This window comes from Salvia miltiorrhiza, chromosome 8 (assembly GCF_028751815.1).
Source record: "Salvia miltiorrhiza cultivar Shanhuang (shh) chromosome 8, IMPLAD_Smil_shh, whole genome shotgun sequence".
NCBI lineage: Eukaryota > Viridiplantae > Streptophyta > Magnoliopsida > Lamiales > Lamiaceae > Salvia > Salvia miltiorrhiza.
Window position 1 is genome coordinate 8,205,670 of NC_080394.1, and position 11,462 is coordinate 8,217,131.

The following is an 11,462-nucleotide window of genomic DNA, read 5'->3' on the forward strand; positions in this document are numbered from 1 at the left end:
CTTTTTTGCTTGCACTTCCTCTGATTTTTGCAGGTTTAGGTGTAAGAAGAAGGAAAAGGAAGAAGCACGGAGTGTAGAGATTTGTTGTTGCTTGAGCAACGTGTGAAGGCGGCAGGACGGTCGGGAACCAAGCGGTGAACCTCCGGCTAGGCGAAGGTACCCAACATGCTTGAATCCAAATCTTAACCCATATCACAAATATTAACTCGTGCGGCGATCATACACAGTTACACACGATTCCTATCAATAATTTTGTTTCCAAACGGTGTGTGCTAAAGGCCTCTCTTGTTTCTCTCTATTTTCTCTTATTTTTGACTTTGAATTCTTGTGTCAGAAACAATCGAAGTTCCTCTCGAATTTAGTTCCGGGCCTTGATCCCTGCTAATTGAATTCTTTGAATCAATTTAGTTTAGTTTCATGTTCTATGATTTTGGGCCTAACAAAAATCAACTTTGAATTACTTCTTTCCACTTCTTATTTTTCGGAGCAAAGTCTTCCCATTTTTTTATTTTTATATATGAGGAAAAAGTCGTTCACATTTTTTCAGTCGTTATTAGTCAATTAGTTAAAAGGCCTCATCTGTAAGATGAATGTCGCTCAAGTTAAATATAGATAAATCTAGAAGAGGGCTACCGCGCAGTTGCGCACACAAGATTAGGACTGGTAAACCGGTCGGCTCGGTTAAGGGCCATTTCTTTAATCGGTTAACCGGTCAAACTGATTAATCTACGATTTCTCAATTTGTCCGAATTTAACCAGTTAATTCGGTTAACCGATTAAACGAATTAATCGGTTTTTATTTAAAAAAATTCAAATTTGTAGAATGTGTACAATATGATTTGAACGCTTGACCTTTGAAAGAAAGAATAAGGTTTTATCCACTGCACCAATTCATAACTTGTGACAATATATATATAGGAAGATGAACAAACAAACACTAATCTCATTTCTCTAGGTGTTAACTATGCACTACACTTTGTCATAAAAAGAAGCATATAGAAAGCCTTAACATAGAAGAAGCATTAATGTATACATATAAAAAACATTAATATATACACAAAAAACATGATTCATAGTTTCTAATTGTATCAGACCGGACGAGAGAATCATGAATTGGGTGAAGACACAAATATTATTATAATTTATCCCCAGTAAACATATATTCATATAAGTGAAAATGTAATTAAGATAAAGTGCAAAAGTAGTGTGACACATGTATCTTGGGGGTTAGTGGATAATGGAGATCTCTTCTTCGCAATACATTTTGCAACTTTGTAATTATTTTGTTGACAGGTGACGATGCCAATTACTAGTGCACCCATTAATCTTCCATTTCTATCAACCTTTACTGCTTCTTCAAGCTAAGCCTCAATAACTTTATAATATTTTTCATTTTAATCCATTTGATGCTGCACATTATTCTACATACTATAGAAACCTAAGATGATAGACCATTATGTACGCATTGATCGATTTCGCAAAGAATGTGCAGAGCTCAGTAATAAATGTATTAGAACCCAATATCAAATTACTGATATATATATTGAGTTTGGGAGAAGGAAGAGCAGTCGAGATTGAACCTAAGACATCCTTTACATATGGAAAGTCCATGCTTCGCCGTTCTAACTTCAGAGATCGGGATACAATTCATAGAACATAAAATAACTACAAGTTGGGACAGATTCGATCATTAATCCTTTGTATCATGATTATAAATAATGAAGGATGAATAAAGTAATTATGAATATGATAAATGTGTATATCCCTTGAGCCAACTCGAAGACTAGATTCGACTACAAGCAACAATTTCCTCATTGTATTGCACCCTATATAAAGCACAAGTCCATATTCAAACAGGCAAACACTACTTACTCATAGAAAACGTGAGAGACATCATCTAACCTGATCAAATGGCCTCTTCTCTCATATTTGCCATTCTTTTCTTCCTCTCAGTTTCCACAGCTGAATTTCGAGCTCATGGCCTCGAGGACCATAACAGCCCTATCGTGCTCTCCCCTGAAATGTACGCATACTTGCACCCCAACACACAACGGCCAAACACAAACCTGTGTAATTTACCAGATTGTTCTTCACTGCCTCTAGCTGCAACCGGGCAGTCCACTTCAGCTCACGAGAGATCCACAGCTCGGAGAGCTATTGCAGCTGGTGGCATTGCTGGGATTCCTGTAGGCTTCATTTTTGCTATCCTCTTCACAGCAGGAATTTATTATGTCATATTTAAGAGGCAAGTCAATGCAGAGAGAGCCAAATACGGTCTTGAACCAGATGTGTAATGTGGTTACACAAGTGGTGTGAGGATGTGGTTAGAGCATATGTAACTCGCCCGTTGTCTCTGTTCTGGGATGCACTGCAGTCTAGACACTTGTTTTCTCTCTCTCTCTCTCCATACTTATTTCCCACTTTTTATCTAGTAGAGTTAGTTGTTTATTTCATCATGCATTTGGTTCATTCAATTTAATTTAGTGACTGATAGTAGAGTTGGTTTACATGACTTGCACGTTATTCATGAGAAGAACAGATGCAATCACAACGGTAGGATCTTACATTGGAAAAATAATAAGCACATTCTACATGCTACAACCAGTGCATCACCAACCTAACAAATCAAGTCAAAGATATTAAGATTCTAGAATAGCGTCTGACGGTCTAATGATAACTCACAAGTATTCGAAAATATTCAGTTTATTATTATCAGTCAAAGCTGGTTCTGTTTATTGACAAGAACTGAGTATTGTTTGTCACCAAGAAAGGCCCAGTTCCGCCTGATGAATCTAAAACAGAAAAGTACTAATCATAAGGCCACTGTAAGCACGATCGTGTAAAAATAAATTAGCCCTCGTAAGAGTGATCTGGTTATAAGAACAATCCTACCATCCATTTGAGCTAAGAGACTCAATGACAGGTCGCAGAGTCTTGTCCACAGACTTGTTCCATATCCGAGCAAACTCTAGACGGGAGCTTCTTCCAAATATGGCTTCTCTTGGCTTATTTTTTTTTTCAAAATGTAGAGTTTTTATTATACAGTAAGAAGAGATGCACTTTTTATATCAGAAAGCAGAAAAATAAGTTTGAAATGTTTGAAGTCATTATATCACGATTTCTTTATTGTCGATTACGAGAGGTCATAAACTTTTGAAACTAAAGTGGTCTGGAGTGCTACCGAGACAGATAAAACGCAAGGAAGTTCAAAGCATATTCAAAGTTCAGCCCTGATTTTACCAAAATATTACCAATTCCATGGATTCCTTCATCAATTTCACATAATGCTAGATTAATGAAGAAGGAGATATCAGTTGGAAGAGGTGAAGAATCAACGAAACAAAGAAAGATAACTTAACCAACAAAGAGGAAGGAAAGAAAGCGAAAACAAAGAAACAAGAAAAATCACCGGATTTTGTGCATCAGAAATTGATTTATAGATGCTTTTACGATGCTCGAAAAACGCGATTTCAGCTGCAACGCTCCCCAGCGCCGACGCTCCTGCACAAATACACTCACAAAGAGAATACATACATTAAATCACAAACAAAACAATTGTGCTAATCTAATGTATGAATCAATATTACCTGAGCAAGAACGCTAATCATGGGCAAAGGATCAGTATTATTGATGGGGTTCGACGAAATGCGATGGTAAGTTTTCAATTGGAGAAGTTGGTAAAAGTATAATAGGAGTATTTTATAAATGGAGTTCCAAAACGACGTAGTTCCTTAGACGACGCTCCACCGCGGGCATATAGGTGTCCCGAGATCTACGAATACGATCCAAATTTAGTAGCAATGGCGACTAGAATCACTCTGCCACTCCTACTTCTCTCTCTCCTCCTCTTCTCCCTCCTTTCCGCCCCGATTCTCGCCTCTTCTACCGCCGACGACGACGACGAAGACCTCAGCTTCCTCGAGGAACCGGAATCTGGCGACGCCGTGCCCGTCGACCACCCCCACTCTGATGCCGAATTCTCTGAGGCAGAAGATGAGGACTTCGAGAACTACGACGACTTCGATGTTCCTTCCGACTTCGCTCACGGCGAAGATGGGGATGATGAGGTCGCCGCATTTGACGAGAAGGATGTTGTGATTTTGGCGGACCGTAATTTCAGTGGTTTCATTGATGAGAATAAGTATGTGATGGTGGAGTTCTACGCGCCCTGGTGCGGCCACTGCAAGGCGCTGGAGCCTGAGTACGCGGCCGCCGCCACCGAACTCAAGGCAGCCAATGTGAAACTTGCTAAGGTGGATGCGACGGTGGAGAACGAGCTGGCGGAGAATTATGAAGTTCAGGGTTTTCCGACTGTGTATTTTTTTGTGAATGGGGAGCATCAAACCTACTCCGGGCAACGTACGAAGTGAGTTTATTTTATTTTGATTTTTCACTTTGGTTTTGTCATTGACAGAGAGAGTTCCAACTGGATTTCTCAATCAAGGATTCTTGTGTAGTTTGATGATTAAATTCCTGAATTACAGAACTATTCAGCTATCTCTGGCTATGGTATTGGAGAATTGGAAGAGAGTTTATTTTCCCTACTTTTTTAGGCATCTAATTTAGGCCTTTGAATATAGTTCTATCAATATGAATCCACTTCGTATGGGGTTTTTAGCACCAAATACAGCTTTAGATTCTTAGCTAAAAAAGCTTCCCCATGAGTTTAAAATTGTAGGTCCGAGTTCATTTGATTTGTTCATTTATTTTTAGAGCAGAAAGATTATGAAGCTTCTAATTGAAATTCAAAATTCCGTTTCTTATCAAGATAAAATTTTGTCTCCTAGATACCTCATTGCTTGCTGTAAAATACAGCACATCCTATAATGCTTTGTTTCTTTTGTCATATCTGAAATGTGAATGCTGGTCAGACTGAAAAACTGTCAAAGCAATTCCACATCTTATTATATGCTTGACATTTAATTGTTTTGTGGTTCTTCTTCTTCTCAAAATCTTAAAAATAAAAAGGTGATCTTGGTACAGGGATGCTATTGTTACCTGGATCAAGAAGAAAACCGGACCTGGTGTATCCAACATAACTACAACAGAGGATGCAGAGCATATATTAACGTCTGAGGATAAGGTTGTTTTGGCCTTCCTCGAGTCGTTAGTGGTAAGCTACTACTTAGTTTGGTCTTTTCTTATAAATGTATACATTAATTGTATATGTGGTTGTGCACATAGTTCTTTTCCACTCATGTTTGTATTGATGATTTTTGTATGATATATTGATGATAGCATCAACACGTTTGCTTAAATTTTTAAACATCCCTGTTCATATAATACTAGTGACCCAGATACCTTCTTATCATAGGCAAGTTCTTCTTTTGTCTATACTTTTCCTTTGTGACAAAGCTGTCGTTTTTCTTAAGCCCAAGAGTGAGTAAATTATCAGGTGTAGGATAGTGGACGCCATATGATACAGAAGCATTATAAACATAATTTCCTATTGCGTGCGACAGGGTCCGGACAGTGAAGAGTTTGCAGCTGCATCAAAGCTTGATGATGATGTTAACTTTTACCAAACTGCAAATGCTAATGTTGCAAAGATGTTTAACCTGGAAGCTGATGTTAAGCGCCCTGCAATAGTCCTATTGAAGAAAGAGGCGGAGAAAGTGACACATTTTGGTTAGTAACCAACATACACCAGTTTTTTCTCAGCTTTCTGCTAGCCTATTTCTGGTTGATTTAATCCACTTGATACTCTGTGCAGATGGCCAATTCAAAAAGTCTGTAATAGCTAAATTCGTCTCTGCCAACAAACTTCCTTTAGTGATAACTTTTAGCAGGGAAAGTGCTCCACTGATATTTGAGAGTCCAATAAAAAAGCAGGTCAGTTGCAAGATTGTATTTCAAAATAAAACTTTTGAGCAACTGTATTTTGGTATCCTCTGTAATCTTTCATTTGTATGGCTTTATGTTGCCACTGTTACCAAACTGAGCTCCTACAATGCAAACTCAGGTTTTGCTTTTTGCCACATCTAATAATTCACAAGAGGCCTTTCAAGCATTTCAAGAAGCTGCAAATCTCTTCAAGGGAAAGGTATTGTAATGTGTGCCTTTTAACAATATTTCTATATCAGCAGGGTTGGGAATTTCAGAAAGCAAATTACTAAATCTTATTGAAAGTTTATTTGAAAATTACTGCAGCTTGTATTTGTATATGTGGATATTGGCAATGAAGAAGTAGGGAAGCCAGTGGCAGATTATTTTGGAATCACTGGAGATGCTCCAAAAGTAACTTTCTGTAACTTCCATTTTGAACTTCTCTTTTTCTGTATGCCTGCCTTACCTACCTGTTGGGAAACTTCGATCCTGCAATAGTTAATTATCCCGACTTTTTCCTGCAGGTTTTGGGCTATATTGCAAGTGAGGAGACTAAGAAATTTGTCTTTGATGGGGAAGTTACTCTAGAGAGAATCAAGGTAGAAATTACTCTTATTTGCATTTTTCCCTATGTTGGTTTTATTTCATGTTGTGTGTTATTATTTATATGTGCGCGCCTACTATCATCACCTTTTGAAATGTCATTTGTGCTGATGATGCAACTCTTCATTTCGTCAGACATTTGGGGAGGCTTTCGTGGAAGAAAAGCTCAAACCATTCTATAAATCAGACCCAATTCCTGAGAAGGTGAGTTCTGGCTGGTTCTTTAATCTGATTGAATCTATCATCTTAATGTGCTGATCAACATTTTCTCCAATGTTTCATGTTACAGAATGACGGTGATGTAAAAATAGTTGTTGGGAACAATTTCGATGATATTGTTTTGGATGAGTCTAAAGATGTTCTTCTTGAGGTAGCAATAATGACATTGATCGGAGCAGCATCACCATATCTTCTCTGATGATTGGTTTTCTAGTTCACTAACATCTTTTCCTGTATATACTACGTAGATTTATGCACCGTGGTGTGGCCATTGCCAATCTCTGGAACCAACATACAACAAGCTCGCCCAACACTTGCGTGGTGTTTCATCTCTAGTCGTGGCGAAAATGGATGGCACGACGAACGAACACCCCAGTGCCAAGGTATTTTCGACTAAACCTCCTCACATTTTTAGTATCAGTGTCAGTCTTTGAGATTTCATACATTTTGTGATTTGCAGGCCGAGGGATACCCCACAATTCTGTTTTTCCCAGCAGGAAAGAAGAGTGCCGCTCCTGTAAGCCATATAACCTAAATCTTGTCTATGATTTTCGCTGTGGTACGAACTACAACTGCGTTTGCTTCGACTTTTTGCAGATTCCAGTTGAGTCTGAGCGCACAGTGGTGGCGTTCTACAAGTTCATCAAGAAGCATGCTTCTATCCCTTTCAAGCTACCAAAACCTAGCTCGTCGTCGACCTCCACCGGTGATGTGAAGGATGAGCTGTAGACACTTGTTACAAATTCTCTCTAATCCCATTGTGCTAATAGGAATCGGAACAATATCACTTACCAGTTTTGGTTATATATATGCGATCAAGTTTTAGACTAAAGTCATTGTTGGAGATGGAGAAATGTATGTGCCATGTTAGATTAGGCTCGGATTTAGCTCTGTTGCGGTATAAATGCATGTTTGAAACAAACTAGGAAAACAAGTAAACCAGACTTGTATTTTTTCTAAGCAAAGATCTTTTGTAGATTCACGTTACATAAATTGTAGTCATATTATACTCTAAAATTTCTAATAATACTTGCAATAGTAGCGGTTGACTTGTGATACAAAATAAAGTGTACATTTTTGTTAATTAACCAAGTTTCAGATTGACATAGATAAAAGCAACTCTCTTAAAGATGAAAAAATTGACTGAATTTATTACTCCATTAAGTAGTAACATATTTTACGTATGAAATATTAAGTTTAATTTAAAACTGGAAGAGTTATAATACAGTGAAATGTGAGGATTGGAGTAGAAAAATGACATTTGACAAAAGTGCTAAAGAAAACTCATTTGCAAGAAAGTCTCATGCGGCAGACTTGTATTAGTATATATCTATAAAAAATTAGAACGAACCGTTTTGGGAATTTAATTAGAAGCATTTTCAACTGCAAATGTGAATTACTATTAAGTTTAAAGTAAACTTCAAAGCCTAGTGAAGTTGACTAATCATTTGTTGTTTATTAAAAAATAAGTGGTGGATCCTTTTGGATTTGAAAACGTAATACTCTTTTCCTCTCAGTCTCGGAATAGCGTGCATAAATAAAAAAAATGAGGTAACGCTTCAAAAAATTGTTCAAATTCAAGCCATCTTCGTTTTTCCCTTACCAACGCTTACTTTGCATGATTGATAAGATGCATGATTAAATATTTTTATTCTCAAGAGTAGGATTTCTCCGATCACCTTCCAATATGAATCAAGCAAAAATAACTTAAATGATAAGAATAATGAAGAGTCTAGGGATATCTCAAAATTTCAATCCATTAAAATAAACAAGAGATTAGTATTCATATTATTAAAATAAACACACTTTATTTGGACTCAAAGCAACGCCAATCCACGAAAAAAAAAATCAGAAACAAAATAAACTAAATTGCTATTGATTTATTTTTAATTAGAGGAGGTCTATCAGGATAAAGAATTTGTGTTTTTATCAATCTCTTTACCCTTTTCAATTTTCTCGGTATTACATCATTATTCTCTTAAATTTTCTGTTAGATGATTATTTGATTTCATTAAAATGCAATAATAGCATTATTTATTTCTCATATAAAGTACTAGTAATATCTTTAAATCTTCATTAAGATACTAACTATAACAACAAGTTAATATATATGGACAACTCAACTGGCTCTTTTCATTGTATCTTAAGCAATTCATTCCCTTCGCCCCGCTTTTACTCGTCCCGTCTCTCTCTCTCATATTTATATACACAACACAAGCATGGGTGATGGGTGAAATGTGTATCTATTACTACTATAATTCTCTTTTTCTCTCTCTACGCATCTCATTTTCTCTCTCCCACTAACACATGCATGCTATCACAGTGCAACGAATTTCGAAGAAACCACTCTCCCTCACACCTTCAACTTCTTCTAATAAAAGACTTGTACTCTACTTCAATCACTCTCAAATATATCTAATCTCTTTACATTCTCTATAACCAACTTTTCAAACCTTTTCTTCTTCAGATCTCTCTCCAAATATGGCTTCGATCATCATCCACTCTCTCTCTCTAACCATCTTCTTCGCTCTCCTCTTCTTCCCAAACCCTACATTCTCCGCAGACGTCCCCGAGTCCTCCCCTTCGCCGTCTCCGATGGCCCCAGCGCCATCCCCCGTCTCTCCGCCGGCGCCTCCTCCATCACGTCTATCTCCTGATTCACCTTCTCCGGCGCCGTCTCCAGCGGACGAAGTCGGCGACTCGTCCAATCACAAAGAGTCCCCGTCTCCTGCGCCGATTGCGGCGGCAGACGCCGGCCAGGGCGATAAAATGCATCTCGGCGATTTGGATCACGGAGATGACTCCGAAGGCATGAGCGGTGGGAAAAAGGCAGGGATCGCGATGGGAGTTATTGCCGCTGGTTGCGTGGTAGGGATAGCGGCGGTGGTGTATAAGAAGAGGCAGCAGAACATCCGGCGCGCGCAGTACAGCTACACCGACCGGAGAGATTTTATGTAGATCAATACAAAAATATATGTAGATTTATGTTATACACAGACCTGCAGCTTGCTACACTGTTACATTGCTTAGTGTTTTATTTTGCTTAATTCTTTTGCTGCTTATAATTAAGAATAATATTAATATTGCTGCTTTATTATGGTAGAAAAATGATCGATCATTCTTTCATGCATTTGTTGAATGATTGTTGCAAATTCTCTAGTCTGATCTTATTAGTATGAAAACATGAAGATGAAACATGAAAATGGTGAATAAATATGGAGCATGTATTTGATTAGTGAAGAATGATATTACGAGGCGAGGAGAATGTGATTGGATCCGTAGATTTGGGTTGAATTACTATTAACTTTTGTTTTTACATTGTTTTTTTATTTTGACACTATATATAACAGCTGGAATTCTTTAAATATTTGGATATTGGTGAGTCACAAGTTTGAGTGTCACACGAACCGCGTAGAATTGTTTTATTTGTCAATATTAAAATATTTAAGACAAACTAGAATTTAAATATGAGATTGGAAAGATAATATATTATTATTATTTTATTATTTTAAAAGAAGTTTTAATAGTGATTTTCCATTTCTCCCCGTGATAACTGGAATCTTCAGCTCAATAATTAAAGGAGAAGCATCTCAAACTTCCAATCTCATTTCAACCTAATAGTTGGAAGAGAAGTAGATACTCATTAGAGAATCATTTTTCCAACTAAAATTTCAACCCAAATTTTAAACCGAAAGCAATACTATTGTTCTTGTGTAGACATTTTTAAAAGGGTAAATATCATGAAAATCTCTAAATTTTACTCACTTTATCAAAAATATCTTGAAACTTTGTAAATATTCTCTAAACCCTCAAACTATCAGGTTTTTATCAAATATATCCCGCATCTATTTTTCAGTAACCAGAAACGTGATGTGGCTCGCCGGATTCCACAATGTAATTTATATTCTATTTTTTTAAAATGACATTGAAAAAATGACTTTTTTTGTACCATATTCTATCGTGTTTATCCTTAATTCTAGGTTATTAACGTGAATTTCAAACACGATAGGAGTGAATTTTAAATTTCAGAGTGGATTTTTTAAAAATGATATGGTACGAAACGACGTCTCTTTTGTCATTGCATTTAAAAAAAATAGAATATAAATTACATTGTGGCAACCGGCGAGTCACATCACGTTTTTGGTGCCCAGAAAATAGATGCGGGATATATTTGATAAAAACCTGATAGTTTGAGAGTTTAGAGAACATTTTAAAAATTTCAGAGTAGCTTTGATAAAGCGGGTATACTTCAGGGGTTTTCATAATATTTACCATTTAAAAAAAAAAATGGTATATTTCTATAATTATACGTGGATGCAACATGCAAGTATCCGCGCTATGTTTAAAAAAGTGAAATTGCAATACCACCTTTTAATTTTTTTTTTTTGTTATTACATTCATTCATATAACTATTTGTTTCATGAGAAGTGAAACAAAAGTAGTAAATGTTGTAATCGATACATGAAGTGGTGTGGTAATTGTTGTAAAATGAATGGATGGTGCAATAACGAAGCTTTAAAGATCATGTAATGATCGTTAATTTTAGTAGGATTAAGGGGGAGCATTGATAATTGATTTGACCTCGATCTTAATATAGAGGATTGAACATTTGACCTCATTCTTTTTTCTTTTGGTCAGATAAGTAGAAATTTTAAAAGTAGCATATCGTGGTAGACTAAGAATATAAGATGTTTAATTTCAGACATTAACCACTTTATCATTAGACCAACACACGCACATATATTGACCTCACTGTTAACGCAGAAAAACTATATCATAACTCCCTATACCAATTTACCACAATTGATACATCC

The 11,462-nt window shown here is 36.6% G+C and overlaps 2 protein-coding genes and 1 long non-coding RNA gene across 5 annotated transcripts; 2 read left to right on the forward strand and 1 right to left on the reverse strand.

Moving 5' to 3' along the window:
- Nucleotides 1–1,687: 1,687 nt before the first annotated feature.
- Nucleotides 1,688–3,722, reverse strand: LOC131000649 (uncharacterized). Of its 3 annotated transcripts, none has more exons than XR_009093766.1 (3): nucleotides 3,588–3,722; nucleotides 3,410–3,501; nucleotides 1,688–3,005 (listed from the first exon to the last, which is right to left on the reverse strand). It is a non-coding gene; the product is annotated as an uncharacterized LOC131000649 (long non-coding RNA). The 3 variants fall into 3 exon arrangements; XR_009093765.1 differs by having other exon boundaries at nucleotides 1,688–1,826; nucleotides 1,903–3,501; nucleotides 3,588–3,699; XR_009093764.1 differs by having other exon boundaries at nucleotides 1,688–3,501; nucleotides 3,588–3,699.
- A 78-nt stretch (nucleotides 3,723–3,800) lies between these two features.
- On the forward strand, nucleotides 3,801–7,480 carry LOC131000648 (protein disulfide isomerase-like 1-4). The gene is made up of 12 exons (XM_057926660.1): nucleotides 3,801–4,366; nucleotides 4,984–5,113; nucleotides 5,463–5,628; nucleotides 5,714–5,832; nucleotides 5,963–6,043; nucleotides 6,151–6,237; nucleotides 6,351–6,425; nucleotides 6,565–6,633; nucleotides 6,719–6,799; nucleotides 6,897–7,031; nucleotides 7,109–7,165; nucleotides 7,246–7,480. The coding sequence occupies exons 1-12, from the start codon at nucleotides 3,801–3,803 to the stop codon at nucleotides 7,375–7,377; spliced, it is 1,698 nt and encodes a 565-aa protein (XP_057782643.1). The 3' UTR covers nucleotides 7,378–7,480.
- Nucleotides 7,481–8,797: 1,317 nt separating this feature from the next.
- LOC131000650 (classical arabinogalactan protein 4-like) lies at nucleotides 8,798–9,742 on the forward strand. Its single transcript, XM_057926663.1, has one exon. The coding sequence runs from the start codon at nucleotides 9,130–9,132 to the stop codon at nucleotides 9,604–9,606; it is 477 nt and encodes a 158-aa protein (XP_057782646.1). The 5' UTR covers nucleotides 8,798–9,129; the 3' UTR covers nucleotides 9,607–9,742.
- The last annotated feature ends 1,720 nt before the right edge of the window (nucleotides 9,743–11,462 follow it).

Bases quoted from the DNA above. Each gene is read 5' to 3' on its own strand.
- LOC131000648 (XM_057926660.1), top strand. From the start codon at position 3,801: ATGGCGACTAGAATCACTCTGCCACTCCTACTTCTCTCTCTCCTCCTC. The intron at 5,629-5,713 runs GTTAGTAACCAA...TACTCTGTGCAG, and splicing joins GGAGAAAGTGACACATTTTG to ATGGCCAATTCAAAAAGTCT. The intron at 6,634-6,718 runs GTGAGTTCTGGC...TTCATGTTACAG, and splicing joins CAGACCCAATTCCTGAGAAG to AATGACGGTGATGTAAAAAT.
- LOC131000650 (XM_057926663.1), top strand. From the start codon at position 9,130: ATGGCTTCGATCATCATCCACTCTCTCTCTCTAACCATCTTCTTCGCT.